This window comes from Mobula hypostoma, chromosome 12 (genome assembly GCF_963921235.1).
Source record: "Mobula hypostoma chromosome 12, sMobHyp1.1, whole genome shotgun sequence".
In the NCBI taxonomy this organism is placed as follows: domain Eukaryota; kingdom Metazoa; phylum Chordata; class Chondrichthyes; order Myliobatiformes; family Myliobatidae; genus Mobula; species Mobula hypostoma.
In genome coordinates this window covers 114291069-114311766 of record NC_086108.1, presented here as the reverse complement: position 1 = coordinate 114311766, position 20698 = coordinate 114291069, and the positions used below count along the sequence as shown (strand labels likewise).

General features: G+C 49.5%; 1 protein-coding gene across 4 annotated transcripts in view; it reads right to left on the bottom strand.

Annotated features, from left to right (window-relative positions):
* The window catches only part of LOC134355076 (choline transporter-like protein 5), a 202401-nt gene that overhangs the window by 72228 nt on the left and 109475 nt on the right, over nt 1-20698 (bottom strand). For 3 of the 4 annotated variants that reach the window (XM_063064811.1, XM_063064810.1, XM_063064814.1), the window contains 5 exons: nt 20323-20407; nt 18435-18563; nt 15749-15809; nt 13321-13444; nt 10397-10429 (listed from right to left, as the gene is read on the bottom strand). In XM_063064811.1, the coding sequence (XP_062920881.1) occupies nt 10397-10429; nt 13321-13444; nt 15749-15809; nt 18435-18563; nt 20323-20407 (432 nt within the window). The remainder of the gene's footprint in view (nt 1-10396; nt 10430-13320; nt 13445-15748; nt 15810-18434; nt 18564-20322; nt 20408-20698) is intronic. The other variant, XM_063064812.1, reaches the window with a different exon arrangement.

The window sequence follows — 20698 nt, the reverse complement described above, 5'->3', positions numbered from 1 at the left end:
TGGCCTTATTACTATTTGGGAGTCTGTATATAACTCCCATTAGGGTCTTTTTACCCTTGCATCTCCCTAGTTCTGTCCACAATGATTCAACACCTTCCCACCCCATGTCACCTCTTTCTAATGATTTGATTTCATTTTTTTACCAACAGAGCAATGCCACCCCCACTATCTTCCTGCCTGTCCTTTCACTACAATGTGTATCCTTAGACATTAAGCCCCCGGCTATAATCTTTCAGCCATGATTCAGTGATGCCCACAACACACATGCCAATCTGCAACTGTGCTGCAAGTTCATCTACATTATCCGTATACTGTGCATTTTGATGCAACACCTCAGTCCTGTATTCACCCGTTTTGATTTCATCTGCCTTCTACATTGCAACTCATCCTGTTGACTACAATTTTGCCCCCTCAACAGCCTCTCCTCACTACACTTTGCCTCTGTTTGTAAATCAGCTACCTCATCCTCAGCACTATCATCCACCTTTCCTACGATTCTTCTTGCATTGAAATATATGCAGCTCAGGACATCATTCACACCATGCTCAAACTTTTGATTCCTAACTTTGTCGGAGGTCTTACCAACATCTGCCTTCACCACCTCTCCACTAACAGTTCTAGCACTCTGGTTCCCAGACCCCTGCAACTCTAGTTTAAACTCCACCATGCAGCATTAACAAACCTTCCCTCAAGGATATTAGTCCCCTTCCAGTTCAGGTGCAAACCGACCCTTCTGTGCAGATCCCACTTTCCCTGGAAGAGAGGCCAATGATCCAAAAATCTTATACCCTTCCTCCTACACCACCTCCTTAGCCACATAGTAAACTATATAATCTTCCTAGTTCTGGCCTCACTAGCACATGGCATGGGTAGCAACTCAGATCAGAACCCTATGCAGAACCTCATCACTCATCCTAACCATGTCTTTGGTACCTACATGGACTACGACTTCTGGCTGTTCACCCTCCCTCTTTAGAATGCTGATCACTCAATCTGAGATATCCCAGACCTTGGCACGAGGGATGCAACATACCATCTGGAAATCTCGTTCATTCCTACAGAACCTTCTATCTGTTCCTCTAATGAAACCCCTGTCACCACACCGTGCCTCTTCTTCCCCCTTCCCATCTGAGTCACAGAGGCAGTGTCAGTTCCAGAAACCCGACCACTGTGACTTTCCTGTTAGGTCATCCCCCCCCAAAGTGAGATACCTGTTGTTGAGGGGGACGGTCACAGGGGTACTCTGCACTGGCTCCTTCACCTCTTTCCCCTTCCTGTCACAATATGTCTGGTCTTACAAAATTGATTGAGCAATTTAAGGGGGTGATGAAGATAATTGATGAGGGAAGGGCGGTGGTCAAAGGATTCAGCAAGATGTAGATCAGTTGGACTTCCCTTTCAAGGAGTATTGTCAACAGTTTTGGGCCTCGTATCTCAGAAAGGATGTGTTGTCATTGGAGACAGTCCAGTAGAGGTTCACGAAAATGATTCCAGAAATGAAGGAGTTAACATATGAGGATCATTTGGCAGCTTTGGGCATGTACTCACTGGAATTTAGAAGGATGCGAGGGGGATCTCATTGAAACCTACTGAATATTGAAAGGACTAGATAAGGTGGATGTGGCGAGGATGTGTTCTCTGGTGGAGGTATCCAGAACTACAGCGCAGCCTCAAAATTGAGAGACGACCTTTTAGAACAGGAGAGATCATTTCAGCCAAAGAGTAGTGAATCTGTGGAAAACTCTGCCACAGATTGTGGTGGAGGCCAAGTCCATGGGTATATTCAAAGCAGAAGTTGATAGATTCCTGGTTGATCAGGGCACCAAAGGATCTGATGAGAGATCAGGTGGATGGGGTTGAGTGGGAGGAATCTGGGATCAGCCAAGGTAGAATGATGGAGTGGACTCATGGGGTGAATGGGCTAATTCTGCTCCCATGTCTTATGGTCTTATGAAAGTGAGGGCAAGAAATGGTAGATTTCTCACTTTCGGGTACTCTGCTGTTTTTGTTCCAGGTGTTTTTGTTTCCTTTTTTTTTTACTATTTGTGAGGTTTGATTTTAGCACTTCGACACTGAATTATCTCTGTAGCTGTGGTCTACAACCATTGGTACTCACCCTGACAGTGAACTATCTCTCTAGCTGTGGTCTGCAGCCATCAGGCTCTGCAACGTTCAAAAAGTTCAAAGTAAAGGTTTATCAAAGTACATATATGTCACCATATGCATCTCTGAGATCCATTTCCTTGCAGGCATACTCATGAGATGATGAGCCATTGAAATTGAGTCCACAGGTTTTGGGAACAGTTCAGTGTTGGGGTGAGTGAAGTTATCCCCTCTGCTTCAGAAGCCTGATGGTAATAACTGTTCCTGAACCTGGCGGTGTGGGACCTGATGGTTGAGGGGTAATAACTATTCCTGAACCTGGCGGTGTGGGTCCTGAGGCTCCTGTACCTCCTTCCTGATGGCTGAGGGGTAATAACTGTTCCTGAACCTGCTGGTGTGGGTCCTGGACCAGCTTCACTCAGCTCAGTGGCTCTGTGGCTGTGGATCTGCTTTCAGGGACTCTGCGCTTCATGTTCTGTGTTATTTGTTTACTTTTTATTGTTTGCACAACTTGTTCCTTTTTCCCACATGTTGGGTGTGTTTTTTTTCTTTAAACAGGTTCTATGATGTTTCTTTGCTTTGTGGCTACCTGCCAGAAGATAAATCTCAAGGTTGCATATTATATACATACCTTGTTGATAAATGTACATTGGACTTTGAGAACGAGTTTAATCCAGGCAACCATATTTCAGTTTGGGAGGTCAAACGTACACAGTGAATGCCAGGTCCCTGAGCAGCACAGTTTTCAAGATATCGTCGGTATCTGGTGACTCTGCGCGTGCTCTCCCGAGCAAACAGCCCTCTACACTATACTATACCCGAGAAACCCTTCTAAGCCTCCAATCTGCTACATCTAGCAAGATCAACAACACCCTGGCGAAGCTACTGACCCAGCTGGAGATCACCGCACCAGAACTGCTTCCTCAACTCCGGACTGCACCTGGACCCGACCAACGAGGCCTAGTCCAAGGCCCACCACGCTCCCGGAGACCTGCGGCCTGCTACCGTGCTGGTGCACTTGGAGACGCGGCCCATTCCGACCAGCACCTCTCCGGAGCAGACGACCAAAAAGAAGTGACGTCGGAGACCTCAAGGTGCCGCAGATGCTTCCCCAGAGCGACCGCCGTAAAGCCCCGTTGGTGGCCATCCACAGCTGCCGGAAGTAAGGCCTCCGCCACCAACCTCGGAAATCGAGCCCGAGGCTCGGCTGGAGCGGAGGCCTCCGCAACCGTGACTCGGCTTAAGGACTTGTTTCAGCCAGGAGCCCGGCCCTCCAGGACTAAGTGTCGGCTTCGGGGCCCGACCCAGTCGACAGCCTGGGCCCCCGGCAGCAGGAAGTGGCAGCAGAGCCTCCCCCGTTACTTGGCCCGACCCGGAGCGTTCGACGACGCGACCCGCCGGTCGATCCCCGCAGGATGTGTCCACCACCCTCAAAGAGCTGCCAACAACACACTGCATCAATGGAAACCTGGAAAGATGCACTATTTACTGAGGAAGCATGGGAAAAGAGTGCTGGTCATATTGAAGCTGAGGGGCTTCAGGGTCCCTATGCCCACCATCCTACTAGCTAATGTGCAAGCCATAGAGAACAAGGTGGACTCACCTACTGCAGGGAGATGCAGAACTGCTGTGTATTCTGTTTCACCGAGAGCTGGCTCTCCCCTGCCGCCCCCAACTGTGCCATCCGACCAGAGGGATTTTCGATCCATCGGATGGACCGCGCGGCATCTTCGGGCAAGATGAGGGGAGGTGGTGTCTGCCTACTGATCAACACTGGGTGGTGTTCAGACACAGTGGCACTGACAAGCTTCTGCAGCCCAGACCTGGAATACCTGTCGGTGAAGTGTCGTCCCTACTATCTGCCACGGGAATTCACCTCGGTCATACTGACAGCGGTCTACATTCCCCCCCAGGCAGACGTGGAGTGTGCTCTGAACATACTGTATGCCAACATCAGTGAACTTGAGACCAGGTATCCGGAGGCTTTGCTTATTACAGCCGGGGACTTTAACCAGGCCAACCTCAGAAAGGCGCTGCCAAAGTTATACCAACATGTCTCCTGCCCACTAGAGGCCCGAATATACTTGACCACTGCTACACAGCAGTCAAAGATGCCTACCGTTCCGTCCCATGACCTCTCTTCGGAAAATCGGACCATCAGGCCGTACTCCTCCTCCCGGCTTACAAACAGAAACTGAAGCGGGAGGTCACGGTGTCAAAAGTAGTGTCGCGTTGGACGGAGGAAACGGATGAAGTCCTCCGTGACTGCTTTGAATCGGTGGACTGGTAGCTAACCTCGATGAGTATGCCTCAGCTGTCACGGACTTTATCTGGAAATGCACAGAGGACTGTGTGTCTCACAAGACAATCCGGATATTCCCTAACCAGAAACTTTGGATGAATTATGAGGTCAAGTCTCTTTTAAAGGCTAGAGTTGCGGCTTTTAGGTCCGGCGATACCAGTCGCTACACGGAATCCAGGCGTGAACTCCAGAAGGCCATTAAGGGAGCCAAGAGGCAATATCGAGCCAAATTGGAAGCCCAGGCTAACCAGAGCGATGCCAGTAGACTATGGCAGGATCTAAATGAGATCACAGGGCGCAAAGAAAAGGCTGGGAATATCAGTAACTGTAGCGCTTCTCTTCCTGACGAACTTAACGTATTCTACACAAGATTCGAACAGAAGAGGAGCGTCCCGCCCCCTTCGGATGAACTGGACCTGGTGGCATCGAGATTCATCGTCACCGAGGAGGACATTAGAAGGGCCTTCCTGAAGATAAATCCAAGGAAGGCGACAGGCCCAGATGGCATCCCAGGACGGGTTCTCCGGGCCCGTGCAAGCGAGCTAGCTGGAGTGTTTGCTGACATCTTCAACTGCTCCTTGCTTCAGTCTAAGATCCCCTCGTGTTTTAAGAAGGCAATGATAATCCCAGTGCCGAAGAACAGCAAGGTGGCATGCCTGAATGACTATCGACCCGTGGCTCTGACATCAATTGCTATGAAGTGCTTCAAGAGATTGGTTATGGCACACATCAACCACAGCCTACCGGTCAACCTCGACGCTTTGCAATTCACCTACCGGAGCAACAGGTCAACAGCAGATGCCATCTCTCTGGCCCTACATTCCTCCTTAGAACACCTGGAGAATAAAGATGCATACGTAAGGCTCCTTTTCATTGACTACAGCTCTGCCTTTAATACCATCATTCCAAATAAACTGATTCCTAAGCTCCGGAACCTGGGCCTTAGCACTCAGATCTGCAGCTGAATCTTCAACTTCCTCACAGACAGGACCCAGGCTGTAAAAATAGGGGACAAGCTCTCCTCTACAATCACTCTGAGCACTGGTGCCCCACAAGGCTGTGTACTCAGCCCCCTGCTGTACTCACTGTACACCCATGATTGTGTAGCCAAGTTTCCATCAAACTCAATATATAAGTTTGCTGATGACACAACAATTGTAGGCTGTATCTCGGGTAATGATGAGTTTGAGTACAGAGAGGAAATTAAGAACCTGGTGGCATGGTGTGAAGACGATAACCTATCCCTCAACGTCAGCAAGATGAAGAAATTGGTTGTTGACTTCAGAAGGAGTAGCGGACCGCACGACCCCATTTACATCGGTGGTGCGCAAGTGGAACAGGTCAAAAGCTTTAAGTTCCTCAGGGTCAATATCACAAATGACCTGACTTGGTCCAATCAAGCAGAGTTCACTGCCAAGAAGGCCCACCAGCGCCTTTACTTCCGAGAAAACTAAAGAAATTTGGCCTGTCCCCTAAAACACTCACTAAATCTTTAGATGCACCGTAGAAAGCATTCTTCTAGGGTGCATCACAACCTGGTATGGAAGTTGTCCTGTCCAAGACCAAAAGAAGCTGCAGAAGATCGTGAACACGGCGCAGTACATCACTCAAACCAATCTTCTGTCTGTGGACTCACTTTACACTGCACGCTGTTGGAGCAATGCTGCCAGGATAATCAAGGACACGACCCACCCAGCCAACACACTTTTCGTCCCTCTTCCCTCCGGGAGAAGGCTCAGGAGCTTGGAGACTCGTACGGCCAGATTTGGGATCAGCTTCTTTCCAACTGTGATAAGACTGCTGAACAGATCCTGACCCGGATCTGGGCCGTACCCTCCAAATATCCGGACCTGCCTCTCGGTTTTTTTGCACTACCTTACTTTCCGTTTTCTATTTATGATTTATAATTTAAATTTACTATCAATTTGTAATCCAGGGAGCGCGAAGCGAAGAATCAAATATCGCTGTGATGATTGTACGCTCTAGTATCAACTGTTTGGCGACAATAAAGTATAAAGTATAAAGAGGGATCTGGAGGTACAAGTCCATAGCTCGTTGAAATTGGCCACATGGTTAGATAGGGTGGTAAAGACAGTATACAGCAGACATGCCTCTATCGGTCAGGGAAGTGAGCGTAAAAGACAAAGTCAAGGCAGCTGTATTTGGAGTATTGTGTACAGATCTGGTCACTCCACTATAGGAGGCTTTGGAGAGAGTGCAGAAGGGGTCACCCCGATGTTGCCTGGATTAGAGAGTATTAGCAATGAAGAGACGTTGGACAAATCTGTGTTGTTCTGTCTGGAGCGGTGGAGGGTTGATTGAACTGTACACAATTATGAGAGGCATAGACAGAGTAGATAGACAGATCTTTTGTCCCCAGGTTGGAAATAAATAATACAAGGTGACATAGCTTTAAGATGAGATGTTCATTCGTTCGTTATATGCCGTGGCTGATGATGGTCTTCTGACCATGATTGTCGTAGGCAAATTTTTCTATAGAAGTTGTTTGCCATTGCCTTCTTCTAGGCAGTGCGTTTACAAAACAGGGGATTCCAGCCATTATCAGTACTCTTCCGAGATTGCCTGCCTGGCATCAGTGGATGCATAACCAGGACTTGTGATATTCACCGGCTGCTCACACCACCTGTTTCCACGGCTTCACGTGACCCTGATCAGGTGCTACACCTTATCCAAGAGTCACCTGAAGTCAAAACAACACACAGAAAATGCTGGAGGAACTCAGCAGGCCAGGCAGCATCTAGGAAAAGAGTAAACAGTCGACATTTCGGGCCAAGGCCCCTCATCAGGTATATGCTGTACACCTTTTTTATCACCTGTCAAACCATGTTTCAAAGGTTCACCACCCTGTGAGTAATTCTCACACCTGCCCTGACTAACTAATCTTTCAGCTGAGACTATGACCTGGTTCAAAACCACCAACAACTCCCACCCCATCAAGAGACCTGGTCACTGTGGCTTCCCTCTGGTACGTTGCCCCCTCAACAGTATCCAAAGTGGTGTTATTGAGGGGAATGGCCACAGGGCGACTATGCACTGGCTGCTTATTCCCTTTACCTCTCTTGACAGTCACCCAGAGATCTGTCTCCTGCAACTTAGAGGTGACTACCTCCTTGTAGCTCCTATTTACTACCCCCTCATTCTCCCATATAAGCTGCAGTTCATCCATCTCCCACTCCAGTCCCTAACACAGTCTGTTAGGAGTTGCATTTCTCCCTGGAGGTATCCCAGATCTCCCACATCTTGCAAAAGGAGCATACCACTGCCCTGGGATCTGTTCTCCTTACTCAATACTTAAGAAAGAGAGAGAAATTTGACAGAAACCTCAACTTAGCCTCCGTTTCTCTCGGCACAGCCTCTAAAGCCAAAGCCTTAGTTCCCCACTCTAATTCTACCCCACTCACACTATGGCCACTCCATTTTGACCTCACTTCTTTTTCTTGGCCGTTGCCAAGTTCCCAATACCCTAATAACATGTCTCGGTTGCTTTTTAAACCTGTCACTAGTCTCCACAAAGATCTGTTCCCACAAGAGAACAGAAATTTCCTGCTTTTCAACCGTAGACTTCCAAACGTTCAAAGAGTCTCCTCCTGCAGTTTCTGACATAAGCTCTCTGTCCCTAAATCCAGTCTGGAAATAACAGTAAACAGTTCTCCAGTCAAGGTGGGGTAGGATGTTTGTGTAACCATACGGCCATAAGGCATTGGAGCAGAATTAGGCCCCTCAGTCCATCAAGCCTGCTCTGCCACTTCATCTTGGCTGCTTTATTATCTCTCTAAATCCCATTTTCCTGCCTGCTCCCCATATCATTTGATGCCCTAACTAATCAAAAGCCTATCAACCTCTGCTTTAAATATACTCACTTACACAGCCATCCAGGTCAGTAAATCCCAGAGATTTGCCACCGTCTGGATAAAGAAATTCCTCCTCACCTCTGATCTAGATGGACGTCCCCCTATTCTGAGGTTGTACCCTCTGGTCCTAGACTCCCCCATAGGAAACATCTTCTCTACATCCTTTCACTAGTCGATAGGTTTCAATGAGATCCCCCCTTCCACCGTTCTTCTTAGCTCCAGTGAGTACAGGCCTGGAGCCATCAAGTGCTCTTCATAAGTTAACCCTGTCATTCCTGAAATCATTCTCGTGAATCTCCTCTGGACCCTGTGAATGCCAGCACATCTTTTCTTCATTTGATGTCCACCAAGCTCCTACCTCATCTGGTCACTGGGGCAAGCCCCGTGTTTGATAGACGGCAACTGGTGGAGATGTGAGGTACGATCGGACGGGCCCAGAAACATCAGTCTCAATTTGTTCATGGGATTTCTTCCCTTGGACAAATAATAAGGCAGCCTGGATGCAGGCGAATAAATAACGCAGGAGCAGTGTCAAATGACTTCTCTAAAGAGCAGTGGATATTTGTTTATCTGTGGAGAAGACGTGTGGTTTTGTCATTCCGTATTGCATAGACTCTGAAGGACAACATCTCAGCAAGTGCCTGTAAACACGCACAGGCACACCATCTGTGGTGACAGCTCAGATCTGTACTGACTAGCTCTTTGTCTGCTACTCACTGAGGAGCAGAATTAGGCCATTCAGCCCATTCCAGTCTCCTCGACCACTTGACCATGACTGATTTATTTTTCACTTTCGACTCCATTTTCCTGCCTTTTTCCTGGAACCTTTGACACCCTGGCAAACCTAGAATCATCAAACTCCACTTTAAATACACCCAAAGACTTGGCCTTCACAGCCGTCTGTGGCAATGAATTCCACAGATTCACCACCCCCTGGCTAAAAATATTCCTCCTCATCTCTATTCTAAATGGTTGTCCCTCTATTCTGAGTTTGTGCCCTCTTGTCCTAGACACCCCCACCAGAAGAAACATCATCTCCATATCCACTCTATCTCAGTCTTGAACCAGCGTGGATAACTTCACTCACCACAACTCTGAACTGATTCCACAACCTACAGATTCACTCTCAAGGTCTCCACAACTCAGTATTTTTTTTTACCTCTACACAATTTGTCTTATCTTGAACACTGGTTCTTTGACAGTCTTTATTTATAATGCATAAATCCTATTGTATTTCTTTATTTTCCTGTTGAATTCCCACAAGGAAATGAATCTCAGGGTTGTATAAGGTAACATATATGTACTTTGATAATAAATGTACTTGGACGTTGGGTTTTAATGCCCTTCCCCCATTCTCTAGGGAGGGTCCAGAGGAGGTTCACGAAAATGACCTGGAAACGAAAGGGTTAGCATCTGAGGAGGGCTTGACGGCTCTGGGCCTGTTCTCGCTGGAGTTCAGAAGAATGAGGGGGACCTCACTGAAATCTATTGAATATTGAAAGGCCTAGATAAAGTGGTCATGGAGAGGATGTTTCCAGTTGTGGGGGTGTCTAGGACCAGAAGGCACAGCTTCAAAATAGAGGGACTTCTATTTAGAACAGAGATAAAATAGTGATGAGTAATTTCCCTAGCCAGAGGGTGGTGAATCTGAGGAATTCAATGCCACAGGCAACTGTGGAGGCCAAGTCACTGGGTACAGTCTATTTAAAGTGGCGATTGATAGGTTCTTGATTAGTCAGGGCATCATAGGTTATGGTGAGAAGGCAGGAGAATGGTGTTGAGGGGGATAATAAATCAGCCATGATGGAATAGCAGAACAGACTCAAGGGTGAAATGACCTAATAATACTTATGTCTTATGGTTTTGTAAACTCCAGCAAGAACAGGCCCAGAGTCAAGTTCTGTTCTTCATACAGATGTTGGTCGTGTCGAGTTACATTCCTGCCTTCCTGCTGTCCCACCAGACCCTTCCTTCCATCCCCCCTTCACACCACCTCTCACTGACTTTAAAGTGCACTGTGTTCCAGATGAGCTCAACGCCTAATAGACAAGGCAGCCAAAAAGATCATGCAGGTTTAGTGCATATCAGCTCATTCCACAGTCAAAGGTTAAGCCAACACCTGTCGGATCTGTGCCGGATCTGGTTCACTTTGCTGTGAATTTAAATTGAAAAAAAAGGATTTATTATCAGACAGAAAAGTAAAGTTACCTACTGTAAAAGTGCCAAGGTTAAAATCTGTCAGCATGAACTGACTCAGATTGTTTAATGTCATTTCCATTACACAAGTGTAAAGGAGAACGAAATAATTGTTATTCCTGATCCGATGCAGCACAAAAAAAACACAGTAAGATAAAGAACACAATAACAAAAAAACACAATAAATATAAACACATAAGATATTTATATACATTGATTATATGTCCATAAAGTGACGCTAGGCACAGGAGTGTCTGTACATAAGGTGACTGACAGGAAATGATAAAGTAGTGGTGGTTGGGGGTGTGGAGGGGTGGGTTAGTGGGTGGGGGTGTGGAGGGGTGGGTTAGTGGTCGGGGGTGTGGAGGGGTGGGTTAGTGGGTGGGGGTGTGGAGGGGTGGGTTAGTGGTCGGGGGTGTGGAGGGGTGGGTTAGTGGTCGGGGGTGTGGAGGGGTGGGTTAGTGGGTGGGGGTGTGGAGGGGTGGGTTAGTGGTCGGGGGTGTGGAGGGGTGGGTTAGTGGGTGGGGGTGTGGAGGGGTGGGTTAGTGGTCGGGGGTGTGGAGGGGTGGGTTAGTGGGTGGGGGTGTGGAGGGGTGGGTTAGTGGGTGGGGGTGTGGAGGGGTGGGTTAGTGGTCGGGGGTGTGGAGGGGTGGGTTAGTGGTTGGGGGTGTGGAGGGGTGGGTTAGTGGTCGGGGGTGTGGAGGGGTGGGTTAGTGGGTGGAGGTGTTGATCAGCCTCACTGCTTGGGGGAAAGAAACTGTTTTTGAGTCTGGTGGTCCTGGTGTGGGTGCTACGCAGCCTCCATCTGGGAGTGGGACAAACAGTCCATGAGCAGGGTGGGTGGGATCCTTCCTGATGTTACTGGCCCCTTTCCAGCATCTTTCTGATTATATTTCCTTGACGTGGGTAGGCTGGTGTCAGTGATGTGTTACGTCAGTGTTGAATACCCATTGTCGAGCCTTCCTGTCTGCCCCAGTGCAGTTTCTGTACCATGCAGTGATGAAGCACGTTAGGATGCTCTCTACTGTGCACCTGCAGCAGGTTCTGAGCATAGGCGTGCATACTCCAGCTTTCTTCAGCCTCCTCAGAGAGGTGAAGCCTTGGTGAGCTTTCCTGATCGTGTCGGATGGGTTCTGCGACTATGAGCGGCTGTGTGAGCTATGCAATCCTGACAGTTTCACACCTCTCGCAGCTTGAAAGCCGACTTGACCAGAAGCAGCAGGTTCTGCGACTTCAGTGGTTGACTGTATCCAGAAGAGAAGAGCATGAATCCACGGGCTCATTCATCCATTGTGGCAATTAACTCAGATCCCACCATGACAGCTCATTAAATAAACCACTTGTAATATTTATCTTATGTGAAAGAGCCATCAGTTTCAATCGCATCTCCAGGGGCGGGAAGCCAGCTGCCTTCTTCCAGTGTGGTGTGCTCATGACTCCAGTCCCCACTCCACCACTCTGGTATCTTATCTGCCTCGTCAGGGGCAAAGCAGGGGCTGGTAATAGATGCTCGCCTTACCTGCGAAGATCAATTCCACGGACACACATAAACAAACACAAACAACGAAGGAAAATAGAACGAGCATCGAAAATAAGATTTTCTTGGGGAAAAATAAGTCCCTGAAGGAGAGAAGCCCCCTGTATCTGGATGAACAGATAACATTCATCATTGAACATAGGATACAGAACATAGAACCGTACAGCACCATACAGGCCCTTCAGCCCACAATGCTGTGCCAACCATTTAACCCACTCAATCTAACCCTTCCCTCCCATATTGCCCTCCATCTGTCTATCATCCATGTGCCAATCTAAGGGTCACTTAAATGTCCCTAATGTATCTGTCTCTACCACCACAACCTGTCTCTACCACACACTCACCACTCTCAGTGTAAAAAAACCTCCCTCTAACATCCCCCACTATACTTACATCCAATCACCTTAAAATTAGGCCCCCTTATATTAGCCATTTCCACCCATGAACTAAGTCTCCATCTATGCCCCTTATCATCTTGTACACCTCTATCAAGCTTGTGAAGGGGAGGCGCCCTCTGGACCAGGGTGAACAGATGTCGTTAATTCATATCTCAGTTAATTTTATACTGTTTATAACCTGAGTGTCCAGCTTCAGATTGGAAATGAGCTGTCACATTGTTCCACTCCAGCCAGAGCAGGCAATACTCTGGGTGAGGTGGACAAGGGGGGAACGTTGACTCAGACCATGAGAGGCCTGCGTCGGGCATTTTCATGCCTTACAGGGCGCAGATTGGAAGTCTGTGTGGGGCCCCACTCCTCTCACAGACTAGAACAATGTGTGATTAGGTGCTTTGCTCAAGGGCACAAACACACTGCCACAGCTGAGGCTCGAACTAGCGACCTTGAGATAACTAGACGAACGCCTTAACCACTTGGCCACGTGCCCAACACTAAAGTCCATTCTAAATGACTAAGTTAACTGCAAAGGTAACACATGGAATTTAAAAAAATATATTTTCTGAATGTTTGATCAATAAAAATTCTGAACTTCCATGAGAAGTTAACCAGGATAGTGTTATTGCAACAGCTGCATATCTCATGTCCCTTGGCACACAGTCCACATTGCAAGTCCCCATGGAATCCGACCACCCTGTCACACATTGGGGTTCAAGATCTCTCTCTCAGCAGGAATGATCTGCTCTCCTCCCCTGGTCCTTTGGCACATCCTTCCCTTGGTGTCCTGTGGTCACCCACAGTCTCTCCATTGCCTGCCACTGTGCTGAGTGCCTCCATCGCTCTCCTCACAACCCAATCCCTGTCTGTCCAGGAACACTCCAGGAGCTGGGAGCCCGGAGTCAGGCAGGCACTTACTTGGCTGCATCCCTGAGATCCGTGACGTTGCGAGTTTTCCCGCGGCCATCTCGGAAGGTGGTTTTGTTGGCTACCGTCAGGATTCCATTCTTGGTGGTGAAGTCAGGAAAACAGCGGCGGAGAACTGGGGCAGGAAGAGGGAGAGAAAGGTCAAGCTGAGATGGTAGGAGATCTGAACGCCCAGCGGCTACAGGCAAGGCCCGTTCCTCTGCGTCTAACAGTCCAGTCACAGCAGACAAAGCAAGGACACAGTCCGTCTGGCCCATCTGGAAGTAGGTACAGAGATGTCAGGGGTAAGTTTTTTTACACAGAGAGTGGTGAGCGCATGGAATGGGCTGCCAACGATGGTGGTGGAGGCGGATACAATAGGGTCTTTTAAGAGACTCCTGGATAAGTACATGGAGTTTAGAAAAAATGGGTAAGCCTAGGTAATTTCTAAAGTAAGTACATGTTCAGCACTGCAATGTGGGCCGAAGGGCCTGTATTGTGCTGTAGGTTTTCTATGTTTCTATGTTGGAATTCTTGCTCCCTTCATTCTCTATAGTCGTAACCATAGCTACAAGGACAGGATATAGAAAAGTGACGTTACGCCAACTCTTTCATTTATTTATTTATTTGTATTTATTTAACCTTCTCCAAGATCAATCTAATCAATCTAACCCTTGCCTCCCACATGGCCCTCTACTTTTCCATCATGCATGTGTCTAAGAGTTTCTTAAATGGCCCTAATGTACCTACCTCTACCTCCACCTCGGGCAGCGTGTTCCACGATGTGTTGTGCATTCAGAGATGCTCTTCTGCACACGCATGGTTATTTGAGTTACTGTCACTTTCCTGTCAGCTTGAACCAGTCTGGCCCATTCTCCTCTCACCTCTCTCATTAACAAGGTGTTTTCACCCACAGAACTGCCGCTCACTGGATGTTTTTTATTTTATGCCAATTCTCTGTAAACTCTAGAGCAGGGTTTATCATCTTGGGGTCCACGGACCTCTTCCTCAATAGTATTGGTCCATGGCATAAAAAAGGTTGGAAACCCCCGCTCTAGGTGTTTATGAAAATCCCAGGAGATCACAGTTTCTGAAATCCTCAAACTACCCCATCTGGCACCAACGATCATCCCACAATCAAAGTCATTTAGATCACATTCCTTCCCCATTCTGATGATTGATTTGAACAGCAACCTAACCTCTAACAACACACACTAAAATGCTGGAGGAACAGCGTCTACGGCAAAGAGTCGATGTTTTGGGTCGAGACCCTTCTTCAGGACTGAGGAAGAGGGGAGATGCCTGAATTTAGAGCTAGGAGGAGGAGGAGGAGGAGGATAGCTGGAAGGCGAAGTCAGGTGGTTGAGAAAGGTCCAGGGCTGCAGAAGAGAGAATCTGACAGGAAAGGAGAGTGGACAATAGGAGGAGGAGGAGGAGGAGAGGACCCGGGGGGAGGGCGGGTAATAGCATGTGAGAAGAATGAAAGGTCAGTGTGGAATAAGGAAGTGGGGGAATTGAACCTCCTGACCATGCCTGCATGCTTTTATGCATTGAGTTGCTGCCATGTGATTGACTGTTTAGATTTTGCATTAATGAGCAGGTGTACATGTGTAACTAATAAAGTGGCCACTGAGTGTAGCTGGCATAGTTTTGGGCAGTTAAACTGGGACAGGACTTGTATGGTTTGGATAAGTACATGGATCGGAGGGGTGAGGAAAGCTATGGGCAGGGGGGAGGTCAGTAGGCAAAATAACAGTTCAACAAGGACTAGATGAGCAAATGGCCTGTTTCTGTGCTGTTGTGCTCTTTAACTCTGGCCTACAGCCACATTTCAGTTACAGATCATCATCAATATTTCCATATTTTACAACTCTGGCTGCAGGGAATGGTGGCAAATTGAACTGGTTTGTCTTGTCCCAGGTATGCAGACACAGTGAAAAGCCTATCCTGCAAACTGTTCATACAGATCACATCATTACTCAGTGCATTCAGGTAGAACAAGGTAAGACAATAGCAGAAGGTGTTAAATGATTGGGGACTAGCCAAGTAAGTGACCAAAGACTGACCAAGTGAGTGATCAGAGATTGATTTAGGAATGACCATGTATGACTGCCTAACGATCAGGGGAACGACCACCTAACGACCAAGGACTGACCAGTGAGTGAACAGAGAATGACCACATAAAGACCAGGGAAAGACCCAGTGAATGGCCAGAGAATAACCAGAGAGTGATCAGGGAATGACCAGCAAATGATCAGGGACTGACCAAGTGAGTGACCAGGGAATGGCCATACACATATTCTACACCAAGATATATCAAGTTCTCCAGGGCCGTAAATTGGGCATAAACTGCCTGCTGACCTCTCACCCCTGACACAACCTCTCCAATACCATTCCAGAAACCGGGCAGGTTTCATCGAGAACGAAGCTTCATACGTACATGGTCGGCTGGGAATGATCATAGATGGACAATCTTCATCTCGCATCACCTGCACAGCAGACTGAGGGGAAGGGAGGTGGGAGAGAGAGGAAACAGTAGGTTAACAGAATGCAGGACTTTGCTCAGTATGTACCGGGATGTCAAGAGAAATTAATGAGCCATCGTTGTTCAAGGGGTGTGGCTTCACAGACATTTAATTGCCTCTCACCCACTAGTTTTTGAGAAGGTAGTGTTGAGCAGTCTTCTTGAATCACTGCTGTGTGCAGGTGATCCACGGTGCAGTTGGGGTGGAAGTTCCAGAGCAGATAGAAGTGACAAATGGCTCTGAATTGTTCTGACATTCACAACTAGGATCACTGTGCACAGTTCCAGTCTGCATATCACACTGGGAACAGCGTGCATAGTTCCAGTCTCCATATCACACTGGGAACACCGTGCACAGTTCCTGTCTCCATATCACACTGGGAACACCGTGCACAGTTCCAGTCTCCATATCACAGTGGGAACACCGTGCACAGTTCCAGTCTCCATATCACACTGGGAACACAGTTCCAGTCTCCATATCACACTGGGAACACTGCGCACAGTTCCAGTCTCCATATCACACTGGGAACATGGTGCACAGTTCCAGTCTCCATATCACACTGCAAACACCATACACAGTTCCTGTCTGCATATCACACTGGGAACACCGTGCACAGTTCCAGTCTCCATATCACACTGGGAACACCGTGCACAGTTCCAGTCTCCATATCACACTGGGAACACCGTGCACAGTTCCAGTCTCCATATCACAGTGGGAACACCGTGCACAGTTCCAGTCTCCATATCACACTGGGAACACAGTTCCAGTCTCCATATCACACTGGGAACACTGCGCACAGTTCCAGTCTCCATATCACACTGGGATCACCGTGCATAGTTCCAGTCTGAATATCATACTGGGAATACAGTTCCAGTCTCCATATCACACTGGGAACACCGTGCACAGTTCCTGTCTCCATATCACACTGGGAACACCGTGCACAGTTCCAGTCTCCATATCACAGTGGGAACACCGTGCACAGTTCCAGTCTCCATATCACACTGGGAACACAGTTCCAGTCTCCATATCACACTGGGAACACTGCGCACAGTTCCAGTCTCCATATCACACTGCAAACACCATACACAGTTCCAGTCTCCATATCACACTGGGAACATGGTGCACAGTTCCAGTCTCCATATCACACTGCAAACACCATACACAGTTCCTGTCTGCATATCACACTGGGAACACCGTGCACAGTTCCAGTCTCCATATCACACTGGGAACACCGTGCACAGTTCCAGTCTCCATATCACACTGGGAACACCGTGCACAGTTCCAGTCTCCATATCACAGTGGGAACACCGTGCACAGTTCCAGTCTCCATATCACACTGGGAACACAGTTCCAGTCTCCATATCACACTGGGAACACTGCGCACAGTTCCAGTCTCCATATCACACTGGGAACATGGTGCACAGTTCCAGTCTCCATATCACACTGCAAACACCATACACAGTTCCTGTCTGCATATCACACTGGGAACACCGTGCACAGTTCCAGTCTCCATATCACACTGGGAACACCGTGCACAGTTCCAGTCTCCATATCACACTGGGAACACCGTGCACAGTTCCAGTCTCCATATCACAGTGGGAACACCGTGCACAGTTCCAGTCTCCATATCACACTGGGAACACAGTTCCAGTCTCCATATCACACTGGGAACACTGCGCACAGTTCCAGTCTCCATATCACACTGGGATCACCGTGCATAGTTCCAGTCTGAATATCATACTGGGAATACAGTTCCAGTCTCCATATCACACTGGGAACACCGTGCACAGTTCCAGTCTCCATATCACACTGGGAACACCGTGCACAGTTCCAGTCTCCATATCACACTGCAAACACCATACACAGTTCCTATCTGCATATCACACTGGGAACACTGTGCACAGTTCCAGTCTCCATATCACACTGGGAACACCGTGCACAGTTCCAGTCTCCATATCACACTGGGAACACCGTGCACAGTTCCAGTCTCCATATCACACTGCAAACACCATACACAGTTCCTATCTGCGTATCACACTGGGAACACTGTGCACAGTTCCAGTCTCCATATCACACTGGGAACACCGTGCACAGTTCCAGTCTCCATATCACACTGGGAACACCGTGCACAGTTCCAGTCTCCATATCATACTGGGAACACTGAGCACAGTTCCAGTCTCCATATCACACTGGGAACACCGAGCACAACTCTGGTCGTTATTCTACAAGAATCAAACATAGACAGGGAATGAAGGTTAATATTAGATCTGTCTGACTGTTGCATAATGGATAAATTGTGAACTCTGCTGAGGGGGGAAGCTGGTTGGAGCTATTCCTCAGTGAGGCCAGGAACTGATGGAGGGTGAACACCTGGGATCCACCCCTGTGGAGGGACCAATCACCGGGTCACCGACATGAGACAGTGGTCAGCAGGAGCAGAGGGACTGTCTATCGCTCTCACAGATGAACTGGATGCATTGATAATCAGAGGCAGGCTGAAGGGCCGGAGAGGGAAGGGTAATTTTGGGACGTAGATGATGGGAGGGGCTGGAATAGAGGAGCTGAAGGTATGTTTCCTTCTGGACCATAAATGGAACCCACCTTCCTCGGATTATTGAAGCCAGGCTGACAGAACTGCCGGTAATATTCCCAGTAGGTCCTGTTCACCCTGAAGATCGACTTCATGTCAATGTAGGTGGCAAAACGATCCGGACATTTCTCAACACAGAGCTGGAAAGACAGAACCGGTGGTCAGACAGACAGTCACACACTGTGGGAGGGGTGGTGCTGAGGGAGGGTCACACTGTGGGAGGGGTGGTACTGAGGGAGGGTCACTCTGTGGGAGAGGTGTTACTGAGGGAGGGTCACACTGTGGGAGGGGTGGTACTGAGGGAGGGTCACACTGTGGGAGGGGTGGTACTGAGGGAGGGTCACACTGTGAGAGGGGTGGTTCTGACTGAGAGTCACTGTGGGGGGGTGGTGCTGAGGGAGAGTCACACTGGGAGGGGCGGTACTGAGGGAAGGTTACACTGTGGGAGGGGTGGTACTGAGTGAGGGTCACACTGGGAGGGGTGGTACTGAGGGAAGGTTACACTGTGGGAGGGGTGGTACTGAAGGAGGGTCACACTGTGGGAGGGGTGGTACTGAGGGAGGGTCACACTGTGGGAGGGGCGGTACTGAGGGAGGGTCACACTGTGAGAGGGGTGGTACTGAGGGAGGGGACACTGTGGGAGGGGTGGCACTGAGGGAGAGTCACACTGTGAGAGGGGTGGTACTGAGGGAGAGTCACACTGTGAGGGGGTGGTACTGAGAGAGGGTCACACTGTGGGAGGGGTGGCACTGAGGGAGAGTCACACTGTGAGAGGGGTGTTACTGAGAGAGGGTCACACTGTGGGAGGGGTGGCACTGAGGGAGAGTCACACTGTGGGAGGGGTGGCACTGAGGGAGAGTCACACTGTGGGAGGGGTGGTACTGAAGTAGAGTCACACTGTGGGAGGGGTGGTACTGAGGGAGAGTCACACTGTGGGAGAGGTGGTACTGAGGGAGGGTCACACTGTGGGGGGGGTACTGAGGGAGGGGATGCCGTGGGAGGGGCGGTACTGAGGGAGGGGATGCTGTGGGAGGGGTGGTACTGAGGGAGGGGATGCTGTGGGAGGGGATGCTGTGGGAGGGGTGGTACTGAGGGAGGGACACACTGTGGGAGGGGTGGTACTGAGGGAGGGGATGCTGTGGGAGGGGCGGTACTGAGGGAGGGGATGCTGTGGGAGGGGATGCTGTGGGAGGGGTGGTACTGAGGGAGGGGATGCTGTGGGAGGGGATGCTGTGGGAGGGGATGCTGAGGGAGGGGATGCTGTGGGAGGGGTGGTACTGAGGGAGGGGATGCTGTGGGAGGGGATGCTGTGGGAGGGGTGGCACTGAGGGAGAGTCACACTGTGGGAGGGGTGGTACTGAAGGAGAGTCACACTGTGGGAGGGGTGGTACTGAGGGAGAGTCACACTGTGGGAGAGGTGGTACTGAGGGAGGGGCACACTGTGGGAGGGGGGTACTGAGGGAGGGGATGCTGTGGGAGGGGTGGTACTGAGGGAGGGGATGCTGTGGGAGGGGTGGTACTGAGGGAGGGGATGCTGTGGGAGGGGATGCTGTGGGAGGGGTGGTACTGAGGGAGGGTCACACTGTGGGAGGGGGGTACTGAGGGAGGGGATGCTGTGGGAGGGGTGGTACTGAGGGAGGGGATGCTGTGGGAGGGGTGGTACTGAGGGAGGGGATGCTGTGGGAGGGGATGCTGTGGGAGGGGTGGTACTGAGGGAGGGTCACACTGTGGGAGGGGGGTACTGAGGGAGGGGATGCTGTGGGAGGGGTGGTACTGAGGGAGGGGATGCTGTGGGAGGGGTGGTACTGAGGGAGGGGATGCTGTGGGAGGGGATGCTGTGGGAGGGGTGGTACTGAGGGAGGGTCACACTGTGGGAGGGGGGTACTATCTACTGCTCACCTGTTTGGTGGGGCACTGAAGGCTGGTCAACACGACAGGACTGGCACATTTAAGGATGTTGAAGTAGAACAGGATTGTCTTGTTCCTGGAGGAGAGGGAGGTTAATCATTGTGAATGTGTCCACATTACCAAAGAGGTACCTGCGTCTGTAGAACCATTTCCTCTCCCCAGCCAGGTGTAACTGAAGTTAACCTGATCCTGAAGAGGAGGCATACAGGAGAGAGACAGATCAGCTGGTTAAGTGGTGTCACAACAGCAACCTTGCACTCAATGTCAGTAAGACCGAGGAATTGATTGTGGACTTCAGGAAGGGGAAGTTGAGGGAACACCAGCCCTCTTTAACGGATCAGCAGTGGCAAGAGTGAGCAGTTTCCAG